Here is a 24672-nt window from a genome sequence, read left to right on the forward strand (position 1 = left end):
GCCTTCAGGAAGTTCATATAGACAACGTCCATAGACACTTCCCCTATCCACCAGGTTAGTGGCCTGCTCAAAAAATTCGTAAGATTAGACAGACATGACCTATTCGTCACGAATCCATGGTGACTCTTTGATCAGCTATTACTTCTGATGAGAGATTCCAGTAACTTCCCTACAACTGATGTTAAACTGACAGCTCTGCGGTTACCTGGTTTCTCCCTCCATCCCTTCTTAAATAACGGGAGCGACATTTGTAATCTTCCAATCCAGAAGGCATAATTCCTGAATCTAGAGTGCTCTGCAAAATTATGACTAATGCATCTGTAATTTCCACATCTATTTCTTTTAATAGCCCTGGGGTGGAAACCTTCAGGTCCTGGAGATTTGTCTATCTTAATATACATACAATCGCATGTGTATTAAAAAAATCCCTTGAGGGTTATTCTATTGGAGGCATTGGTTAATATCTCAGTTAAAATACCAGAAGAGGAGGATTTTTTTTTGAAGACATAAGTCATGGCGCAATCGGCATTTGTTAAGCTTCAATTCTCTTCATTCCGCAATTAAACGTACAGAAGAATTCAACCCTACATCACAATTACTTTAATTGGTCCCATTAAAGAGAGAGCCCATACACACTAGTTAACAGCAGTAATTTTATCAAGAGATTGAACATAGTTCATAGACAGAAGAGGCCAGAGTTAAGGGAATGCGAAAGGTTTTATTTGTTCCATAGATTGATATGCCACATGCTAGTCAACTGTCTTCATTATATATATAAAAAAAAGTTTCGATGTCACAAAAGGAAAAAAAAACAAAACTTTTTTTGTACATTATGTATAAAAAAAAACAGTATACAAAATATATACAAACCTTTTACCATCAGCACTTTATAGTACAGCGTAAAGCCTGGACATGAAGGTCATGTATAAATCAAATTTACAAACCGCACAGCACCCATAGACCCAGCGTTAAATACTGGCAGAACCATCAGCCAATGATCTGAATCCATGCAATAAAATTGGGGGACTTTTTTTTGAGATCTCAAAGTGTAGGCAGTGCTATTTCCTGTATCTCAGTGCATGCAGATGGGAGCTTAAAGGCACACCTAACTAATCGCTTTATTTTTCAGAAACAGCAATCAGCCTCATTTACATTGAACATTCAATTGCGAGTCAAATCAATTTTCTATCATGTTTATTCTTGCTGCATGTCATAACTGAACTTTCCTGAATCCACCACCCCCTCACCCTGCTCCAATTAAAAGTTGGAAACAATTAAATTTCTATGTACTGAATCACAATCCCGAGCTTTAAGGATGGATTCACAAAATAATCCATTTGGAAGCCTCTTCTTTTAACAAGTATAGTTAGACACGAGAATCATGTTAATTTTTTTTCCCCAGTCTCAATTATGTTGTAATCCCTTGAGAATAACATGGAGGTGCCATGGAATTGCAGGCTAAGGGCACACAATGGAGTTTATCTCAAATGGTTAATGAATCTTGGAGCAAGAGAGGGGTTGGCATATACAAGGAAAGCTCTGCCATTGATGAGAGGATTCATTTATAAACCTGGTCAGAAATTCCGGGTTAAAAGTGCATGTAGATGGAGCTTAAAGGCACACCTTAACTAATCTCTTTATTGGACACAGCATCGTGTAATACCCATAGACCCAACGTTAAATGCCGGTAGAACGATCAGCCAATTATCAGAATCCATGCAATAAAATTGGGGGAACAAAAGAACCAACGAACAGAAATTTAAAGCAGCGACAAGCATTCAGGTAAATTCAGACAATCTAAACCGCGGGCCCTCTGAATCCAATGTGTGACTTTTAACACTGCTCCCAGCAAGGAAAGAAACCGCTCTCCCACAATCAATTGAGATGTAATCCTCCGAATGCAAATCCAAGCGGCATGTAGTTTCATCCCTGCTCATTGTTGCAAGCGGAACCTAGGCGTAGCTGGGTCAAAATCCCTGAACTCCCTCCCTAACAGCACTGTGGGAGCACCTTCACCACACGGACTGCAGTGGTTGAAGAAGGTGGCTCACCACCACCTTCTGAAGGGCAATTAGGGATGGGCAATAAATGCCGGCCTTGCCAGTGACGCCCACATCCCATGAATGAATAATAATAAAAAAACATTGAGTGGGTCCAAGGAGCATCTGACATTTGAACTTTCAGGCCATGCTGTCCTTGGCCCAGATGCAGCTGTTGTGATAGAACACGTGGATATGTCCCTTGCCCACTGAACTATCAGAGTTTGGACAGGCAGAATCCACTCCTTTCTCTCCATGCCCTTCCCAAGGGCCTACATCTCTTGTCCCAATTAGAATATAGAGGATATAAACAGAACATTAAAAAAACACACCTTACCTTTATGACTTCAACCGCAGATAGCTGTGTTTGCCCAGGAGGGTAACTAACAAGACTACTTGTGATTGGGGGGCCCACAGATGCTCGAATAGGCGAGTGTGTCATGCAAGGACAGAGGGACAATATCTTCTTGCACATGCCATTTAAATAAAACAGGCACATTCAAATTAAAAATTGGGTCAGAATTCACCTCAACACTTCATGAAATAAAGGTTTGCAGCAAACTCTCTTAGTTTGCACTGTGAATCTATTCATGATAATTTCATGCCCATGGGAGGAAATTATGCATTTTTTAAACGGGATTTACATTGTTTTATCGCAGATTAGCAACCTCGATGAGAACAGTTTTGGCAAACATGTTTTTATTTAGGACAATACCTCTTTAAAGTTTTCGAATCCACTCTCCTTTTAAGTCCATTCTTGCCTCATGTGTTACAGCTTTCAACGGATTGAAGTTGCAGTAATTTTCCCATCGAAACAATCAAACCCAGAAACTTACTAGGAATTTTAACCCTTGTTCTCCAGCCTAAGGTCTTGGAGGCTGTTCAACTCCAGTCTAATGCAATAATGCAGAGGCAAATTAATGGGGACAGTTCTATAGGCTTCAATCAATTCCCACAACACGTAAAACCCTAACTTTTTGTTTGATGGACATGATCTTGGGAATTAAAAGACTTCAATTAGTTTAGGAAACTGAGTGACTCTCGCAGCCCAAGCCTTCGACAGACTTGGGTTTCTTGGCCAGGAAATGCAAAAAATGCTGCATTTAGATCAGCAGCTAAGGAAGATCTACTTTCCTCCCTGGGTGTTAGACAACGCTGCCTGGCCACACCCTCCTCAATGACATCACACCTCTGATCATATATGCTCTGTCTGTTGTGACATCATTAATTAAGTGCTTCATGAGGTGATTACTCTGCACGCACAGTGGGCAATTAGTCACGGCTACTCTATGCACATGCTTCCTGTTTTTCCACTGGTTCCTAGAGAAAGACTTGCATTTATATAGCGTCTTTCACGATCACAGGATGTCCCAAAGTGCGTTACAGTCAATGAAGTACTTCTGAAATGTAGTCACTGTTGTAAACTGTAGGAAACGTGGCAGCCAATTTGCGCACAGCAAGCTCCTACAAACAGCAATGTGATAATGACCAGATAATCTGTTTTTGTTATGTTGTTTGAGGGATAAATATTGGCCAGGGCACCAGGAATAACTCCCCTTCTCTTCTTCGATATAGTGCCATTGGATCTTTTACGTCCACCCGAAAGAGCAGACGGGGCCTCGGTTCAATGTCTCCTCCGAAAGACGGCACCTCCGACAGTGCAGCACTCCCTCAGTACTGCACTGCGAGTGTCAGATTTGTGTGCTCAAGTCTCTGGAGTGGGACTTGAATCCACAACCTTCTGATTCAGAGACGAGAGTGCTACCCACTGAGCCACAGCTGACACCACTGGGGATCTGTGTTACCATTTAAAAGTACATTCGGGAGGCGGGTGCGCTTCGGCCTGTGATATAAAAGGCCTGTTAAACACTTAACATAATTTGCACCTTCAGGTACAGATCAGTGGAAGTGACACCATTCTAACCCCAGCTTTTAAACCAGAGAGCAAATTCTTCAGGCAAGTACAAACAGTGACAGGTTAAGAGGCATTCCACATGTGACACAGGACTTCAGTGCAAACACCACCACAGTTTCCCCAGTTCTGCGAGGAAGAGTCAGTTTATTCACTGTACCATATGCCGGCTTGGCCGATGCTGCTAACGGAGCCATATGTTGTAGAACTGAGGTGTTAATACAGATTCCTTAGAGGACTTAAAAGGAATGAAGATTAATTGTTCATGAATCTAAAATTTCAGTAATGGTTCCCTTATTTTCATGCTGGCTTTTTAAAGAAGTGCAATTATAAAGAGTGGGAGTTACAGTCAATGACATTCCGCAAGATGATGTTAATACTGACACTGGCAATAAAAAGGCAACTAGGCTTTGTATCCATTGTGATAACATATTCTGTGTTGTTTAAGGCGATGGAATTTAAGCATTAATTAGGGCCCCGGGTTTACAGTTACTGTACAAGTCAAATTTGAGTTTTTATTATTGGATTCCAGGATATTTAACAGGGATTGAATTCTGTGAATTCCTCCATTTTTTCTGAAGGGGCCATAAAGCAGCGGCCTGGACCATATGTATGTTGTTAGGAATCAAGCTACTGCCTGGGTCTAATAGCGGATCAAATTGATCGTTGCAGTTTAAATTTTTTTTAGAAATATTTAAGCAAAGGCCAGTTTTTTTTTTTAAAGAGAAAATTCTGCAGGCACAAAGACTGTTGAAACTTACAGCAAACAGGCAATGTGGATTTAAAAAAAAATCCTTGCCCTTAATAATTGAGCTACTTCTGTGCGCGAAGGGCCTAACTGATAACTATCATTGTACTAATCAGATCGAGAACCGTGCTTTCTGGATGACACTGGAAATCAGTGGGCCATGAGATCCAATTGTCATGGCCCTTCTCCCGCTGGGTCTGAATTCAGGCACGGACTGAAAGCACTGAATTCGGTCTCCTCCCCCCCCCCCTCCCGTCCGAGAGACGAGGGCCTTACGCCAAAAGGATTCACGGGTGGGCAGCAGTGGTCAAGCGGGCCGCTGTGGCTCAGACTAGAGTGCCTCCCAGTGGCTAAAGGAGGACAGTGCGGATGTGGGAAGGAAGCACGCACAAACCCAGATTATTAAAATGAAATGGAAAATGAGGCGATGAAAAGTTATTAAAATTAAATTAAAAAACAAGTCATAACCTTGTATAACCAGCTGCAGTAATTAACCTTTTCTTGCTCCCCTCAAAACGTTTTTCTTTAAATATTACAATCTTGTTTGCAGAAAGAATTACACATATTTAAAAATCATATAAACTGCACCGTTGGAACACTGACATTCTGAATAAGCATCCAAACATTTTTTTTCTCCAATATTTTTAAACAACTCTCAAAAGGAGCTCAGAAAAAGGTTTACAAAAATTATAATTTCTGTATTTACATGTATAATTTTTTCCCCCATAACATTTCAACAAAATTTCATATGATTAGACAATTCATCTTTGGCAACATTTCCCCCATCAAAGCATCTAATGCTGTCCACTGTAATGAATAATTCCAGGTCAGCTTTATCAACCTGAAAATCCAAGTGCATGTGATTCGAATTCCAACAAAGCCCCACCCAAACATGCCTGAGTTTAACTTTTGGCTAATTCCTGAATGAATATTTATTGCAATAGTTGCATATAAAGATAAATATACATTTTAAATGCTTGCCTGGAGTAACAGCAACAATTTTTTTTTAATTAATATTTTTTTTTTAAAAACACTCCAAAAAGGCAAAATGGGCGACTGAACAAACATCTGCAGGAAGAACAGCTGCAGCGCTGTGAACGAGGCTCTTGGATTTTTCAGTTGGTCTCACCACCACCCCTCTCCTCCCCCCCTCAGCGCTGAACGACGTTATACAAGAGTACGTGTACGAGACCGTATCGGCGTTATGTTACCGGTGTGTCACCCCGCCCTCGCTCTCACGCTCTGTGCGCGCGGAAAGATCGTGATGTCGCCGCAGTCTCCTCTTGCCCCTTTTAATTTTTCCGGTTCACGCTCGTTAAAGAGACGCGTGCCCGCGTGCTGTTTCCGTCAGCGGGACGTGTGTTTGTAACACTTCTCGTAGCTCACGTTCCACACTATGGAGGGAGTTCAGTCTTCCAGTTCAAAGCTGGATTCATCATAGAGCTCGGGCCGAACGGATGGCGACCGCCTGGAGTACTTGAATTGCAGGTAGTCACCCATTTCGTCAAGGACGTTCAACACCTGCAATGCAACAAGGTTACTTTAGGATAATCATTTTTTTTTTTTTTTAAGTAATGTTTAATTACTTTGCCCACTGTGCAACTGTTATTCAACAGTAGATAACATTAACATTTGATACAGTTGTGTCAAAGTTACATAGAATTTACAGCAGATACAGGCCATTCAGCCCAACAGGTCAATGCCGGTGTTTATGCTCCACATGAACCTCCTCACACCCTATCTGCATAGCCTTCTATTCCTTTCTCTCTCTCGTGTTTATCCAGCTTCCCCTTAAATGCATCTCCCGTTAAAAGACTCCCGTTTCATAAAATAGGGAGTGCCAGCAATGGTTGGCTTTTGGGCCGATAGCAGTGGTTGCACCCAGCCCAGCAGCTGCCCACTCCAGCCACAGCTCCACCTCCATCCGTCAGGTAATCCGATGTAACAGGGGCGGAGAGACCTGGTGAAATGGGTCTACGTCCCCCTTTTTCCTGACCATTGTACCCAGGGAAGACTTGGGGGAAAGTTGTTTCTGGGCAGCCTCTGGTACAGCCTGGGGCAGCTGTAGGGTGTATTGGCAATGGGCTAGATGTAGGCAGTGTGCCCACGTTCTCAGATACTGGAGTTAAGGCAGGCAGGAAATAGAAATCGAAGAACTAAAATAAAAAGGGAAGTGTTCCCAAACCAGAAAATCATTCTTCCCGCACCCCCCCCCCCACCCCCAAAAGCTGTTGAGGCTAGGTGTCAATTAATAATTCTGAAGCTGAAATTGATAGGGTATAACAACGACAACTTGTAAAACTCAGTCAAGGAGGTAGGTTTTAAGGAGCGTCTTAAAGGAAGAGAGAGGTGAAGAGAGGCGGAGAGGTTTAGGGCAGGAATTCCAGAGCTGAGGGCCTAGGCAGCTGAAGGTGGTGCGATTAAAATCAGGGATGGTCAAGAGGCCAGAATTGGAGGAGCGCAGATATATCGGAGGATTAATATAATAAGAACATAAGAATAAGGAGCAGGAGTAGGCCATTCGACCCTTCGAGCCTGCTCTGCCATTGAATAAGATCATGGCGGATCTTCGACCTCAATTCCACCCTTCCCTATATCCATTTATTTTAATATAGTGTCCAAAAATCTATTGATCTCTGTTTTGAATATACTCAACGACTGAGCATCCAGTTGTAGGGTTGGAGGAGGTTACAGAGATATAAAAGGATATAGAGCCAAGGTGGGTTGATGGAGTTAAGATACAGATCAGCCATGATCTCATTAAATGGCGGACAGGCTCGAAGGGTTGAATGGCCTACTCCTGGTTCCTATGGTCCCATTAAAATGAAGTCAAAAAAGGTTGTCAGTCCATTTCAGGATCTGAAATGTCACTACAGTGCCCTCTAGTGGCTCCAGATCCCAGCTTGCTTCACGATGCTTGAGGATTACTTCCCTTCCAGCCAATCACTGGGATGCCCAAGAAAGCCACCTATCTCCTCGTTACTGTACAAGCAACATTTTGCTGCGTTAAGGCCTTGAGCGTCCAGCCTCTTGCAAGAACTTGCTGAAAAGATCACAAACCAAAAGAGGGCAGTTGCTGCCTTCACAAACAACAACAACTTGCATTTATATAGCACCTTTAAAGTAGCAAAACATCGCAAGGCTCTTCACAGGAGTGATTATCAAACAAAATGTCTTTAAGGAGGAGAGAGAGGTAGCGAGGCGGAGAGGTTTAGGGAGGGAATTCCAGAGCTTAGGGCCCAGGCAGCTGAAGGCACGGCTGCCAATGGTGGAGCGCAGAGATTAACCAAAATATAGGAGAAAAAGTTTGGTTTTAGTGCGTTCAAGAGTATGCATAAAAGTGGCAAGTATATAAACATAGTAAATGGAGATTTATAAACAGGTATTGTAGGCACTGCAATGTCTTGAGCAGCTTTTCACATACAACATCCCCAAGGTGGTGTTGGGTATAGCCACATGGACAGTGTTTGAAGTTTGTTCCATATCGCTTGCGGTTCCTGTGGAGAGGCGAGAGCCACTAGTAATCTGGCCTGTTTTCGACACTGGGTGAGAGAGGTAGGGTGAGGTTGGTCTTTGGCAGCCAAGAGGAGGCAAGATATACCAGAGTGTTGGTTGTTTCTAGGTTAATAAGATGGTAACTGGCAAAGATAACCAGTAGCTTCAGAGGGCCCAGCTGGTAATCGCACCTCCTGGTGCAGTACTGAGCGATGTTGGTCAGGAAGTTCTGAGCTTCAATCCCCGGTCTGTGCGGAGGTGCTGATCTCAGGCAGGGAAGGGGGAAAAGCAGGCTCCTATTGCCTCACCATGTAGCAGCCTATTGCCTTGCCTGAGTAACAGGAGGCGGCTACCCGGCCAGTAACAGGAGGCACTACCCGGACAGTAACAGGAGGCGGCTAACCCGGACAGTAACAGGAGGCGGCTAACCCGGACAGTAACAGGAGGCGGCTAACCCGGACAGTAACAGGAGGCGGCTAACCCGGACAGTAACAGGAGGCGGCTAACCCGGACAGTAACAGGAGGCGGCTAACCCGGACAGTAACAGGAGGCGGCTAACCCGGACAGTAACAGGAGGCGGCTAACCCGGACAGTAACAGGAGGCGGCTAACCCGGACAGTAACAGGAGGCGGCTAACCCGGCCAGTAACAGGAGGCGGCTACCCGGCCAGTAACAGGAGGCGGCTACCCGGCCAGTAACAGGAGGCGGCTAACCCGGCCAGTAACAGGAGGCGGCTAACCCGGCCAGTAACAGGAGGCACTACCCGGCCAGTAACAGGAGGCGGCTAACCCGGCCAGTAACAGGAGGCGGCTAACCCGGCCAGTAACAGGAGGCGGCTAACCCGGACAGTAACAGGAGGCGGCTAACCCGGCCAGTAACAGGAGGCGGCTAACCCGGACAGTAACAGGAGGCGGCTAACCCGGCCAGTAACAGAAGGCGGCTACCCGGCCAGTAACAGGAGGCGGCTACCCGGCCAGTAACAGGAGGCACCTCCCGGCCAGCAACAGGAGGCACCTCCCGGCGAGTAACAGGAGGCACCTCCCGGCGAGTAACAGGAGGCACCTCCCGGCGAGTAACAGGAGGCACCTCCCGGCGAGTAACAGGAGGCACCTCCCGGCCAGTAACAGGAGGCGGCTACCCGGACAGTAACAGGAGGCGGCTACCCGGCCAGTAACAGGAGGCACCTCCCGGCCAGCAACAGGAGGCGGCTACCCGGCCAGCAACAGGAGGCGGCTACCCGGCCAGTAACAGGAGGCGGCTACCCGGCCAGCAACAGGAGGCGGCTACCCGGCCAGCAACAGGAGGCGGCTACCCGGCCAGCAACAGGAGGCGGCTACCCGGCCAGCAACAGGAGGCGGCTACCCGGCCAGTAACAGGAGGCGGCTACCCGGCCAGTAACAGGAGGCGGCTACCCGGACAGTAACAGGAGGCGGCTACCCGGCCAGTAACAGGAGGCGGCTACCCGGCCAGCAACAGGAGGCGGCTACCCGGCCAGTAACAGGAGGCGGCTACCCGGCGAGTAACAGGAGGCGGCTAACCCGGCCAGTAACAGGAGGCACCTCCCGGCCAGCAACAGGAGGCGGCTACCCGGCCAGTAACAGGAGGCGGCTACCCGGCCAGTAACAGGAGGCGGCTACCCGGCCAGCAACAGGAGGCGGCTACCCGGCCAGTAACAGGAGGCACCTCCCGGCCAGCAACAGGAGGCACCTCCCGGCCAGCAACAGGAGGCGGCTACCCGGCCAGTAACAGGAGGCGGCTACCCGGCCAGCAACAGGAGGCGGCTACCCGGCCAGCAACAGGAGGCGGCTACCCGGCCAGTAACAGGAGGCACTACCCGGCCAGTAACAGGAGGCGGCTACCCGGCCAGCAACAGGAGGCGGCTACCCGGCCAGTAACAGGAGGCACCTCCCGGCCAGCAACAGGAGGCGGCTACCCGGCCAGTAACAGGAGGCGGCTACCCGGCGAGTAACAGGAGGCGGCTACCCGGCGAGTAACAGGAGGCGGCTACCCGGCCAGCAACAGGAGGCACTACCCGGCCAGTAACAGGAGGCGGCTACCCGGACAGTAACAGGAGGCGGCTACCCGGCCAGTAACAGGAGGCACCTCCCGGCCAGTAACAGGAGGCACTACCCGGCCAGTAACAGGAGGCGGCTACCCGGACAGTAACAGGAGGCGGCTACCCGGCCAGTAACAGGAGGCGGCTACCCGGCGAGTAACAGGAGGCGGCTACCCGGCCAGTAACAGGAGGCGGCTACCCGGCCAGTAACAGGAGGCACTACCCGGCCAGTAACAGGAGGCGGCTACCCGGCCAGTAACAGGAGGCGGCTACCCGGCCAGTAACAGGAGGCGGCTACCCGGCCAGCAACAGGAGGCGGCTACCCGGCCAGCAACAGGAGGCGGCTACCCGGACAGTAACAGGAGGCGGCTACCCGGCCAGTAACAGGAGGCGGCTACCCGGCGAGTAACAGGAGGCGGCTACCCGGCCAGTAACAGGAGGCACTACCCGGCCAGTAACAGGAGGCGGCTACCCGGCCAGTAACAGGAGGCGGCTAACCCGGACAGTAACAGGAGGCGGCTACCCGGCCAGTAACAGGAGGCACCTCCCGGCCAGTAACAGGAGGCGGCTACCCGGCCAGTAACAGGAGGCGGCTACCCGGACAGTAACAGGAGGCACTACCCGGACAGTAACAGGAGGCACTACCCGGACAGTAACAGGAGGCACTACCCGGACAGTAACAGGAGGCACTACCCGGACAGTAACAGGAGGCACTACCCGGCCAGTAACAGGAGGCACTACCCGGCCAGTAACAGGAGGCGGCTACCCGGCCAGTAACAGGAGGCGGCTAACCCGGACAGTAACAGGAGGCACTACCCGGCCAGTAACAGGAGGCGTCTTAAATCACCTTTGAGAGAGGAGAGAAATGGGGAGAAGACTGGGGAATGGGAGAAATAACTAGCGATAAGTGAATTGCCTCCATTAAAATTCCCCATGCTTCTGTGTTACCATCAAAAAGGGCCGTAAAATATATAGTATATTTAATGTCCTTAACATTTAAACAATTTTTCCCATTTGCATACTCAAATAGTGGGCAAACATTTTTGAAAAGTATATGAGCATTATTGAGATTAAGGTAACATAAAGTGATTTGCCAAAGTGTGTTTTTTTAGCAGGGCTCTGTAATTTGGGTGATCAGCATTAATAGTGCTTGGGGGTCTTGATGCCGGGAATAGCGAGCATCAACTGTGAATATGGTGGATCCGCTAATGAGAAGTGAATGGAAAATAAGAGTTGCTTGAACAAAGGTTTCACTGTTGGTACAAAAACAACATGTGCGTAAGTCCGAGTGCTCGGGAGATACTCACTGTGTCCAACATCTGGCGTGTGTGAGCTGCAGACAGACAAAAGCGAGCCCGGGATTCAACAATGGGAGTGGCCGGAAATCCCACCACCACCACTCCGATATTCATCTTCAGCATTCTCCGGGCAAACGCACTGAAAGTAGAGTATCTTGTTACAATACAGATGTTCGAAAAACAATACTGGGGTGACAGCAACAATAACTTGCATTTATATGGTGCCTTGAATGTAGTAAAACGTCCCAAGGCGCTTCACAGGAGTGATTATCATTCAAAATTGGACACCGAGTCACATTAAGGAGAAATTAGGGCAGGTGACCAAAAGCTTGGTCAAAGAGGTAGGATTTAAGGAGCGCCTTAAAGGAGGAGAGAGAGGTAGCGAGGCGGACAGGTTTGGGGAGGGAATTCCAGAGCTTAGGGACTCGGCAGCTGAAGGCACGGCCGCCAACAGTGGAGCGATTAAAATCAGGGCTGTACAAGAGGCCAGAATTGGAGGAGCGCAGAGATCTCGGACGGTTGTCTGGCTGGGGGAGGTTACAGAGATAGGGAGCGGCGAGGAGGCCATGGAGGGATTTGAAAACAAGGATGAGAATTTTTAAAATCAAGGTGTTGCCGGACCGGGAGCCAATGTAGGTCAGCGAGCACAGAGGGTGATGGGTGAACGGGACTTGGTGAGAGTTAGGACACGGGGCAGCGCAAGACGCATAGAATGGGAAAGGCACTGGGTGCCTATTTGCATTTAACGTAGGAAATAAAAATGCACTCAAGACCCTTCGCAGGAGGAGAGAGGAAAACGTACCCCACTTTGCCGGGCATGTACAACAGCAGGGGTACAACGGGGGAATCATCGTTGCCGTAAGTGATGAAACCCAGCTCACGCAAGCGCTGTCTGAAATATCGGGTGTTTGCTCCCAGCTGCCGCACTCGCTCGATACCTGTGGAGAAGCAGAAGGAAGTAAAGGAGAGATGGCATGCTCCTCAATGACACAATCCCTCATGTGTAATTTGCTTTTTATAAAGAACTTGTATTTATACAGCATATTTCACCACCTCAGGATGCCCCAAAGCGCTTTAAAGCTTTTTTGAAGTGTCGTCACTTGTGATGTAGGAAACACGGCAGCCAATTTGCGCACAGCAAGCTTCCACAAACAGCAATGTAATACTGACCAGAAGATCTGTTTTAGTGATGTTGATTGAGGGATAAACATTGGTCAGGACACCGGGGATAGCTTCCCTGCTCCTCTTCAATATAGTGCCATGGAATCTTTTACATCCATCTGAGAGCGCGACCCGGCCTCGGTTTAATGTCTCATCCGAAAGACGGCACCTCCGACAGTGCAGCACTCCCTCAGTACTGCTCTGGACGGTCAGCCTAGATTTTGGTGCTCAGGTCCCTGGAGCAACGTTCCCTTAAATTTTTTTTGGGTGCGTGGCCTTTGAGGGGCTGCGCGTGCATTCAAAATACCGCGCATGTGCGGTTTCTCCCCAGTGAAAAGCTGGTGAGCCGGCAGCGCGGGAGGTCCAGAGTGCTGTGCAGCTTAAAGGGAACATTGTTCTGGAGTGGGAATTGAATACACAACCTCTGACTCAAAGGCGAGAGTGTTACCCACTGAGCCAGGGCTAATTACTGCATGGATACTGGAGGGTAAAATATTTTGCGACTCTGAGCATTGCGATTTTTCATTGGAATTGTCAACAGATGCCAGAAACCAGCCTTGGAATCCATAGAAAACATCCATTTCGATCCGTTTCTTACCTATTGTTGTGCCATCGAGGCCCATAATACACTTTAGTGATCTGGTAATTTGTTCCGCTATCGGTGGAGGCATTGAGGCAGCATAGGCAGCACTGTGGGAATACCTTCGTAAATAGTCCACAAGCTCCTGTAAGAGAACCAAATGCTTTGTAGAAAGTGGCCAATAGGTTTGGTAAGATGCAACGGGATTACTTTTAACTGTTCAAATGCTAGCACCTCAGCACACCTACCCACCTTAACAGCGTTACCAGAAATGAGCATTCTCCACTAATCCCTTGCTCTCTAGCCAAACCTTCCCCCTTAAGCAGGTTGCAATTTTCAAAATATATTACTCATTCAAGCGCTAGAGATACAATATAAAGTCACCTTCTTACAGTAGGAACAAGGCAGTCGGGGTTGCATTGCTGCAACGTAACAGATAGATTATACACACCCACACACATGGTTAAATACTTGAAGGGAAAAAAAATTGGAACTAATTGGACAGCTCTACCCAAGAGCCGGCACAGGTATGATGGGCTGAATGGCCTCCTTCTGTGCTGTATCATTCTATGCATATACTGCACCATACAGAATCTGTTGAAAGCATGACGAACATGCTTTGGTGCTGGACAGGTGGAATAAGAAAATGATTTTGGTGTCACTTAAATTGAACAGTAAGAAAAGTATGACCTCAGGAGAGACTTGAGATTAAAGGTGGTGTGCAAAACTAGGCTAATAAAGGCTCTCCCCGTCTGATTTCCCCTTCCCCACACAGAGAGATCTTAGACTCTCCACTCAGCGTCGCTTCACAGCAACGTGACTGAGATCAGAAACTCAATGGGAACTGATCTTGTGCCTCTTGAATAATTATGGCTCTTGGCAAAAATTCTGCAATAGTCATTTATACAGGAGTCATTTTTGTTTGCCCGCCATTCTCCCCTGCTAGCGTCAACAGTGAGCAGGCGCGAGGGGCCGTATGGCCTGCTCCTGCTCCTATTTCTTGTGAGGGCGTAGAAAGTTTGTGGAATTATAGAAACGTGACCACTAGAGGGCAGATGGATTCTAATTTCTGAGGTACTGCTGTACCACTGAGTTCCTGCAAGGGGCACTGCTGCTCAGTGTTGTGAGGCACACTGCTCTCAACAGCACCTGCAGCAGGCACACGATGGTACTGCAGCCTTGAGGTACAGCAGTCCATTCCTAATCCCATTTAACTGAGCGACTTATCATTTTCCAAATAAAAATTGGTATACATGATGAGTTATTGACCATGGAGCCATTTTGGAGTCTGCAGCAACACCAAGTTAACAGAAAATATATGTTCCAAGTGGGTACATTTGCATTTTCTGGGGTACAGTAGGTGTCCTTATTAAGGGGACACTGGCTTTATGCGTGGGGAAGGAAGACTACCCAACATCGGTGCTTTATTTACCCCAGAACAATGTCATGGGCAAGTGACAGTTTGTGAACTGTGTTAGTTCAACAGACACATGAAAACATTTGTGTTTCTGTGACATAACTTTGATGCAAACTGTATCATTATGTCCCAAGTGTTTAGTAAACAAAGAACGTTTGTGAAACAAAAGCTTTGATGTTCATATGAAGTTGCGCTCAATCGTTGTGTCTTTTGCTTGGCTCAGTGCCTACTGGTGTGTGGATTGAAGGTTGGGTGTCCCCTGTCCCGGCAAAAACCCAGGCCAATTCTCAAATATCTCCCAGCAACATGAGACCAGAACTAGGGGTCATAAATATAAGATAGTCACTGATAAATCCAATAGGGAATTCAGGAGAAACTTCTTTACCCAGAGAGTGGTGAGAATGTGGAACTCGCTACCACAGGGAGTGGTTGAGGTGAATAGCACAGCTGCATTTAAGAGTAAGCTAGATAAACACGAGGGAGAAAGGAATGGAAGGATATGTTGATGGGGTTAGATGGAGGGGTGGGAGGAGGCTTGTGTGGAGCATAAACACTGGCATAGACCTGTTGGGTCGAATGGCCTGTTTCTGTGCTGTAAATGCTTTGCAACACACTCCAGGTACCTTGGTAATGTGGCTGCAGAAGAGATTTACTAGAATGGTACCAGTGGTGAGGAACTTCAGTTATGTGGAGAGACTGGAGAAGCTGGGGTTGTTCTCCTCCGAGCAGAGAAGGTTAAGAGGAGATTTGATAGAAGTATTCAAAATCAAGGGTTTTGACAGAGTAAATAAGGAGAAACTGTTTCCAGTGGCAGAAGGGTTGGTGACCACAGGACACAGATTTAGGATGATTGGCAAAAGAACCAGAGGCAACATGAGGAAACTTTTATGCAGTGAGTTGTTACGATCTGGAATTCACTGCCTGAAAGCAGATTCAATAGTAACTTTCAAAAGTGAATTGGATAAATAAAAAAAACTTGCATTTATATAGTACCTTTCAAGACCTCAGGACATCCCAAAGTGCTTTACAGCCAATGAAGTATTTTTTGAAGTGTAGTCACTTTTGTAATGTCAGAAACGCAGCAGTCAATAATCTGTTTTTTAGTGATATTGATTGAGGGATAAATATTGGCCAGGACACCGGGGATAACTCCCCTGCTCCTCTTCGCGTAGTGCCACGGGATTTTTTACGTCCACTCGAGAGGGCAGACAGGGCTTCAGGTTAACGTCTCGTCCGAAAGACGGCACCTCGGACAGTGCAGCACTCCCTCAGTACTGTACTGGGAGTGTCAGTCGGGATTTTGTGCTCAAGTCTTTGGGGTGGGACTTGAACCCACAACCTTCTGATTCAGAGGCGAGAGTGCTACCCACTGAGCCACGGCCTACACCGTGATTAGTAGATGAGGGCACCGATAAGAAGGAAGACTGGGGGGTGGGTGGGGAGAGAGAAGAGACGAGACGACAGAACTCTAGGAAACCCAGAACTGTTGAATTGGAGTCGGGGGGTCAGCCAACAAGTTGAACGTAGACTGAATGTTTAAAAGGAAACTAAAAAGCCATGGACATGAGTTTGGTAGAAGATTGCGTTCAGAGCATCTCTGAGGAAGGTGACCCTCCCCACTGAACTGTCTGGAGATTTGCAAACTGCTGTCAGTCATCCACCATTTTGAAAGTTCTGCCCTAATTCAGGCTCATCACAGCGGTTCCTCCTACCTATAGTGTGCCGCTCGAACTGTACCTTTGAACACGTTTGGTGATTCATTTATCACCACGTTGGATAACTCAAAGCCTCTGACAGAGTGTGGCACCGTTAACGGACGCCTAAGCAAGTAGCCATTATATGGTCTCCACCGCTGGCAACACCGGCATTTCACGCCGGAAAACTGTCACACCCAATGGTTGGCGGCAGCAGGCACCCATGTTCCAGAACTGACGTTAGGACCTGTTTGAGGTTCAGTCTGGAGCCTGGCTCCTGACATCAACCGATTCATGTTACATCACTACAGTGGATCTACTGCTGTGTAGAGGGTATTACCCTGTGCTCTCTGAATCCCAGCACATATGATTATTGAGGAAAAATAGAAAGAAGATAAAGTCAATGATAAAAGAAAAAAAAAGCCTTGCATTCATATAGCACCATTCACGACCTCAGGACGTCTCAAAGTGCTTTACAGCTAACAAACTACTTTTATGATGTGTAATCACTGTTGTAATGTAGGAAACGCGGCAGCCAATTTGCACACAGCAATGTGATAATGACCAGATAATCTGTTTTAGTGATGTTAGTTGAGGGATAAATATTGGCCAGGACACTGGGGAGAACTCCAATGATGGAGGATTTATACTGGGGTAGATGCAGACCATGCCTTGTACTCCCCTACAATGAAGGGTGGTTGTGTGACAAGCACATATCATTCTTTATCTTTCTCCTCCGCACCCCCTCCCCCTGCCCAATACAGTAAAGGTTTCTTTACGTCTATGAAGAGGCCCTGCTTAGTCAATGGTTGACTAACCTGGCTTCTTCACAACGAAATAATCGATGGAAGACAGCAGCAGGAGGACGGGTCAGAGAGAGAAAGAGCGCTTTCAAACGCTACCTTCTTGCCGGCAATGTATCCTCCGGTTGCACCAAAGCTTTTGGTGAAGGTGCCCATCAACACATCAACGTCAGTGGGGTCAACCTCAAAGTACTCCACCACACCACGGCCCGTAGGTCCCACCGCTCCTATACTGTGGGCTTCATCCAAGTACATGTAGGCTTTATACTTTTTCTTCAAGGCTACAATCTCTGGCAAGCGTACCATCGAGCCTTCCATGCTGCAATTAAAAAAGACACACGCACAGTGACGTAACACATTGTGATTAATTTTCGAAAAGCCCCCCCAGCGCCTGGAAACCAACCTGAGTAGTAAGATCAAGTTCAGAACATAAATCTCTGCTTTGGTATATCTAGAGGACTGGAATACAAGGGGGTAGAAGTTATGCTGCAGCTGTACAAAGCCCTGGTTAGACCTCACCTGGAGTACTGTGAGCAGTTCTGGGCTCCACACCTTAGGAAGGATATATTGGCCTTGGAGGGAGTGCAGTGTAGGTTTACCAGAATGATACCCGGACTCGAGGGTTAAATTACGAGGAGAGATTACACAAACTAAGGTTGTATTCCCTGTAATTTAGAAGGTTAAGGGGTGATTTGATCAGAGTTTTCAAGATATTAAAGGGGAACAGATAAGGTAGAGAGAAACTATTTCCACTGGTTGGGTAGTCTAGGACTAGGGGGCATAGGCTAAAAATTAGAGCCAGGCCACAAAGGATGGTAGAAGTTTGGAACTCTCTTCTGCAAACAGCAACTGATACCAGATCAATTGTTAATATTAAATCTGAGATTGATTTTTGTTAACCAAAGGTATTAAGGGATATGGGCCAAAGGCGGGTATATGGTGTCAGGTCACAGATCAACCATGATCTCATTGAATGGCGGAACAGGCTCGAGGGGCTTCATGGCTACTCCTGTTCCTATGATGTGTTTTGAACTGCAGTTTTCATTACATTTTTGCTCTACAATTGAGTAAAATACTTGAAAGGGAAAAATTCTGCAGGGCTATGGGGAAAGAGCAGATGGGGGCAGGGGGGGGGGCAGAGAGCGGGCACTAATTGAATAGCTCTTTTCAAAGAGCTGGCACAAGCACGATGGGCTGAATGGCCCCCTTCTGTGCTCTATGATTCTATGCAAATATCCACACAGTCCATCTTAAAGTGCTTGGCATGATATCTCGCGTGTGGTGCAGCGCAGTGATGCGCTTGAGCAGTGCAACGGGGCTTTACACTATGTGCACCGTATGTGCCAAATTCCTCCTCTTAACCGGACCAGTCACGGCGATGTGCCGTAAGCAGAGGAGGGCGAAGCAATTAGAGGCCGAGTCACTTTCTACCTCCCCCTGCCCCCAGGTCTCTAATGTTGGTAGGAGACCTGCTATGGGGGTTGGAGTGGGCAGCAAGAGACGGCACACGGAAATCCAAGAATGAATTGTGAGAAGAGCTGTCAACAAAGCAAGAAAAACTTGCACTTCCGCAGCTCTTTTCACCACCTGACAGTGCTCGACAGTTCTCTTTGAAGTGTAGTCACTGTTGTAATGTAGGAAACGCAGCAGCCAATTTGTGCACAGCAAGCTCCCACGAACAGCAATGTGACGATGACCAGATAATCTGTTTTTAATGATGTTGATTGAGGGATAAATATTGGCCAAGACAACTGGGATAACTCTCCTGGTCTTCTTCGAAATACGTCCAGCTGAGAGAGCAGACGGGGCCTCGGTTTAATGTCTCATCTGAAAGACGGCATCTCCGATAGTGCAGCACTCCCTCAGCACAGCACTGGAGCGTCAGCCGAGGTTTTTCTGCTCAAGTCTCTGGAGTGGGACTTGAACCCACAACCTTCTGACTCAGAGGCAAGAGCCAACTCAATACAGATTGGGAATTGAACCTGGGATCTCCCTGGCCTATGTGGCTTAGCACCAAATCAGGCAGTGTGGCACTTTTGGCTTCTGGTAATATCGCACCATAACTGTTATAAATCTCATCATTCATCAAGAAACTACTCGTGAAATAACGCTTGTCGCCGTCCAAGGAGTATAAATACTCGGGCGTGGGCTCCAGCCCTCCAGGGACATTTTGTAAGACAAGGAACTAGTGAAGTACAACTAGACCTCCATGTTCTGAAACAAGTTGATTAAAGCCTTGCTTTATACTCAAACCAAGTGCGTAGTGAGTTTTATTACGTCAATTTAATCAACTTGATTACGACTCCACACTTTGGGTGATTTCGGAAACAGCCAGCTACAACTCGAACTGTAGAAGGGAACTCGGACAAGTAATCGATCCATCATGAAGAAACTACTCAGACCTGCCCATCTCGACCTGGACCCGAATTCACTTACAGCTGCTAAGGTATGGAAACACTGGTATCGTACTTTCAGCAACTTCCTCAGGGTGTGTGGTGAAAATGTTCCTGATAAATTAGAGATACTTGCTAATTATGTATCCCCTCATGTGTTTGATTATATTGAAGACTGTGTAGACTATGACGCCGCTATCCAAATACTAGAGCAGCTATATGTCAAGTCCCCAAATGAAATTTTTGCTCGGCATCTACTGGCCACAACTCGACAACAACCCGGGGAATCACTTGACGAATTCCTTCAGAAACTTCGCAGGCTCAGCAAGGATTGTAATCTTAAAGCTATTACAGCTGAGCAGTACCAGGAGGAGTTAATTTGTGATTCCTTTATTAATGGGATTGCATCTCCCTTCATACGTCAGCGTCTGTTGGAGAATAAAACCCTCAAGTTACAGGCTGCCTATGACCAGGCATGTTCTCTGGACTTAGCAAAGAGGAATGCAGACACCTATCTTTCACCACGTGCACGGGCTGCTGCGATCACTTTTAGTGACTCTTTCGATACGCCTCGGGCAGAAGCCCTCACGGATGACGACTCCAACCCGGCTGATGACAACCCTACCCTAGAAACCTACACTGATGACGACCCCCTCCTAGCGGCATCTTGGCAATCTGGAAGGAAGTGTTTCTTCTGTGGAGGTGCGTTTCATTATAGGAAATCTTGTCGTGCTTGTAACGCGACCTGCAAGCATTGCAGCAAGGTCACTTTTCTAAGGTATGCCAGTCAAGAGCCGCTATTAGTAAGAAAGGCCACTTTTCTAAGGTATACCGGTCGAGAGCTCCTGTTAGTTTTGCAGCTACTATCTATAAAACTGCTCCTCCCCCAAGAACCACGACTAAGGTTACAGCTGTCAAGGGTAAAACTGCCCCTCCTCCCATCACAGCTGTTTTTCCCCAAAGTCTGTCCCATGCAGTCACGAAGGTTTCGGTAAATTTTGAGTGCACTAATCGACTCATGCAGCTCTGACAGCTTCATTAGTGAGCGGGCTGTCAGTAAGTTAAAACTGCGTATTTACCCCTCAGACAGGGAAATTGCAATGGCTCCGACGACACTGACCACCAATTCTTCCGGCTTTTGTCTTGTCGACCTTATTCTCAATGGCCGCACTTATTTCCACACCCGGCTCGGGGTGCTCAAGAACCTATGCAGTGATGTGCTCCTGGGACAGGATTTCCAGAAACAGCACAAAAGACTCACTTTCGAGTTTGGAGGGTCAAAGCCGGAGCTTACTATTTCCAAAGTACCGTTTTGTGTGCTTTCAGTGGCTTCGCTCGACGAGCCCTCCTTGTTTGCCAATCTTTCCCCCCGATGTAAGCCCATAGTCACTAAATCACAACGTTTCAGCCAAAGTGATCTATTCTTTATCGAGCCAGAAATCTCTCGCCTTCTAGCGGACGGTATCATTGAGCCATGTTCATCTTCCTGGCGGGCTCAAGTCATCATTGTTAAAAATCTTCTGAAGCAACACAAGAAACGTCTTTGCATCGATTACTCGCAAACTATTAACCAGTACCGACCTGGAAGCCTACCCATTACCATGCATCGATGACATGGTCAATAACCTTGCCAACTACAAGGTATTTTCAACTTTTGATTTAAAGAGCGCATATCATCAAGTGCCGTTAAAGGACTCTGACAAGAAGTATACGGCCTTTGAGGCCAATGGTCGGCTTTACCAGTTTTGTCGCCTTCCATTTGGGGTCACCAATGGGGTGGCTGTCTTTCAATGGGCAATGGATAGCCTAGTCAAACAGGAGAACTTAACGGACACTTTTCCATATCTGGATAATATCACCATTGCTGGTCATGACCAGAAGGAGCATGATGCCAACCTCCAGAAATGTTATGACATTCTCCGTCGTCGCAACTTAACCTTAAATGAGTCCAAATCTGTGAAATCAGTACCATCAGTCAACATCCTTGGCTACTGGGTGGGCAACGGTGTCATCAAACCAGATCCGGTGTGACTTCGTCCGCTTCAGGAGCTCCCTCCCCCTACGAATCTCGGCTCTTTTCATCCGGCACTCGGCATGTTCGCCTATTATGCGAAATGGATACCTCACTTCTCCGACAAGATCCAGCCCCTGCTTCACGCAAAGTCATTTCCATTGGAGGCAATGGCTATTTCAGCTTTCAACGTCCTCAAGCAACAACTGGAAAAAGCCACGCTTCGTTCCATTGATGAAAATCTTCCTTTCGTGGTCGAGTGTGATGCATCGGATGTGGCAATCTCTGCTACCTTGAATCAAGGTGGTCGACCCATTGCATTTCTGTCCAGAACTTTGCAGGGTAGCGAGCTCCATTATCCTCCTGTCGAGAAGGAGGCTACGGCCATCATCGAAGCGGTACGTAAATGGAGTCATTTTCTCGCTCATCGCCATTTCACACTTATAACCGATCAGCGCTCCGTGGCCTTTATGTTGGATAACCGGAAACGCACTAAGATCAAGAATAACAAAATACAACTCGGGAGGATGGAATTGGCCGCCTTTGGATACACCATACATTATCAACCCGGCAAAGAGAATGTGGCCCTGGATACCCTCACGCGGGCATTCTGCTCTTCTATGTCAACTTCGACTCTGGCGGATCTTCATATTGACTTATGTCATCCTGGCGTTACCCGTATGTTGCACTTTGTGCGATCTAAAAATCTCCCATTTTCTACGGAAGATGTGAAAAGAACACGCTCCTCCTGTAGAATTTGTGCGGAATTAAAACCACAATTCTTCCGTCCATCGGATGGCTCGTTCATACATGCTATGCAGCGACTCAGCATTGACTTTAAAGGGCCATTGCCCTCAACGCGAAACACCTACTTACTGACTATGGTGGACGAATATTCACGCTTTCCCTTTGCATTCCCCTGTCCCAATGTGCTTACTTCCACAGTGATCAAATGCCTTGATCAAGTCTTTTCCCTTTGCGGTACGGCCAATTTCATCCACTCTGATCGGGGTCCCTCCTTCATGTCAAGCAAACTCAAAAGTTCTCTCTCCTAACGGGGAATCGCCACAAGTAAAACAACAGGTTGAGAGATACAACGCTATCATTTGGAACGCTGTTCGTTTTGCGCTGAGGTCACGCAACCTACCAGACCAGCAGTGGGGAAACTATGCTCCCTGACGTGTTGCATTCCATCAGGTCTCTCCTTTCTATGTCTACCAATGTCACATCTCATGAGCGATTCTCCAGCTTCCAGCGTCGCTCCACCCATGGGACGTCTCTACCATCATGGTTGGCAGCTCCCGGTCCCGTGCTGCTCCGAAGATTCGTCCGATCATCTAAAACCGATCCTCTCGTCGACGAGGTAGAACTCACGGAAGTCAACCCCACGTACGCGCAAGTGCGGTACCCGGATGGCCGGGAGTCCACCGTTTCGCTCCGGGACCTGGCTCCCTGTCCGGCCGGTTCCACGGACCCAACCGATAGAGGGACCCACAGGGATGATGCCGACACTCTGTGCTCCCCCGAAGATGACGCCCTACCTGGGGCATCGAGAGATCTGCCAGCTGCCCCACTGGATCCACTTGGGGAGCTGAGCGCTCCCTGTGGGATGGCCACCCAAGACCAGGACGCCGGTCAATCCCTGGCTATCAAACAGGATGAAGCCAGTTCTGCGCCTGTGGGGACCCGCACCCGGAATCACGATCTCCCCAGCCTCCCTCGGGTCGATCAGAGCAACACGGGCCCTGTCGATCCACCGGTACGGATCAAGCGGCCCAGGGACCAAGACACGGTCCGGGGAGACGTGCCTTCTGGCCATAAACAAAAATCTAAAAGACTGCGGCTATTCGTGGTCCGCCTGATCCGCTAAGAGGACGTCGTCGGACTTCCAAATCTTTTAGGCAGGAAGAATGTTATAAATCTCATCATTCATCAAGAAACTACTCGTGAAATAACGCTGGACGGCCAGCTGGTGGCGCCGTCCAAGGAGTAGAAATACTCGGGCGTCAGCCCCAGCTTACATTTTGTAAGACAAGTAACTAGTGAAGTACAACTAGACCTCCATGTTCTGAAACAAGTTGATTAAAGCCTTGCTTTATGCTCAAACCAAGTGCGTAGTGAGTTTTATTACGTCAATAACCAGGTGCAGCGAGTAACCCTCGTCCCTGTGAAGATGATGCCATGGGGAACGGTGTCCTTCCCAGGCTGTGACATAGGGGACCTACTTGTAAAATTTAAAAAACAAAAGCGCATTCGCAACAGAAGAGGCGCTTGCAGTTCTAGTGTAAGCGAGGGAGGTGGTTTAAATGCAACTGAGCAGCACACAACACAAAGTTTGCTAGTACTGAACCATGGCAGATATGGGCTTGCAGCGGGCATGGAGAACCCAACGGGGCAACAATACAGGCGTACGGCATGTTTAAGTGGCTGAACATTTCAACAACAACTTGTATTTATATAGTGCCTTTTAACGTAGTAAAACATCCCAAGGTGCTTCTCAGGAGCAATTAGCAAACATAATTTGACACCGAGCCACATGAGGAGGTATTCGGACAGGTGACCCAAAGCTTGGTCAAAGAGGTAGGTTTTAAGGAGCGTCTTTAAAGGAGGAAAGAGAGGTGGAGGTGTTTAGGGAGGGAATTCCAGAGCTTAGGGCCTAGACAGCTGAAGGCACGGCCACCAATGGTGGAGCGATTAAAATCGGGGGAAGCGCAAGAGGCCAGAATTGGAGGAGTGCAGAGATCTCGGAGAGTTGGAGGAGGTTACAGAGATAGGGAGGGGCGAGGAGGCCACGGAGGGATTTGAAAACAAGTCCTGTGCCGCACCTGTAAATTCCCTCCACTAGGATAAGGATTTTCTTCCAGGGCCTGCGTGTGCGGGGCTGACCGCTGACCACAGCATCTCGCAGCAGCTTCTCCAGACTCTGCATATCTGTGGAAAAACATACGGAAACTGAAAATCTTGCTCAGAAATGTTGGTAGTGTCTTTCTAAAAAAAAACAACTGCATTCATATAGCATCTTATCAAAACAGGACTTTACAGAGCGAGTTACATTTGAAGATAGT

At 47.7% G+C, this 24672-nt stretch overlaps 1 protein-coding gene across 1 annotated transcript in view; it reads right to left on the reverse strand.

Moving 5' to 3' along the window:
* Positions 1 to 698: 698 nt before the first annotated feature.
* sptlc3 (serine palmitoyltransferase, long chain base subunit 3) overlaps positions 699 to 24672 on the reverse strand; it is a 180802-nt gene continuing 156828 nt past the window's right edge. The window contains exons 7-12 of the mRNA XM_085981668.1: positions 24433 to 24538; positions 17303 to 17522; positions 13308 to 13434; positions 12351 to 12486; positions 11558 to 11687; positions 699 to 6220 (exon numbers count right to left, since the gene is read on the reverse strand). Coding sequence (XP_085837794.1) covers positions 6107 to 6220; positions 11558 to 11687; positions 12351 to 12486; positions 13308 to 13434; positions 17303 to 17522; positions 24433 to 24538 — 833 coding nt within the window. The 3' untranslated portion in view covers positions 699 to 6106. The remainder of the gene's footprint in view (positions 6221 to 11557; positions 11688 to 12350; positions 12487 to 13307; positions 13435 to 17302; positions 17523 to 24432; positions 24539 to 24672) is intronic.

This window comes from Somniosus microcephalus, chromosome 3 (assembly GCF_052327205.1).
Source record: "Somniosus microcephalus isolate GS21.2 chromosome 3, FLI_Smic_1.0, whole genome shotgun sequence".
NCBI lineage: Eukaryota > Metazoa > Chordata > Chondrichthyes > Squaliformes > Somniosidae > Somniosus > Somniosus microcephalus.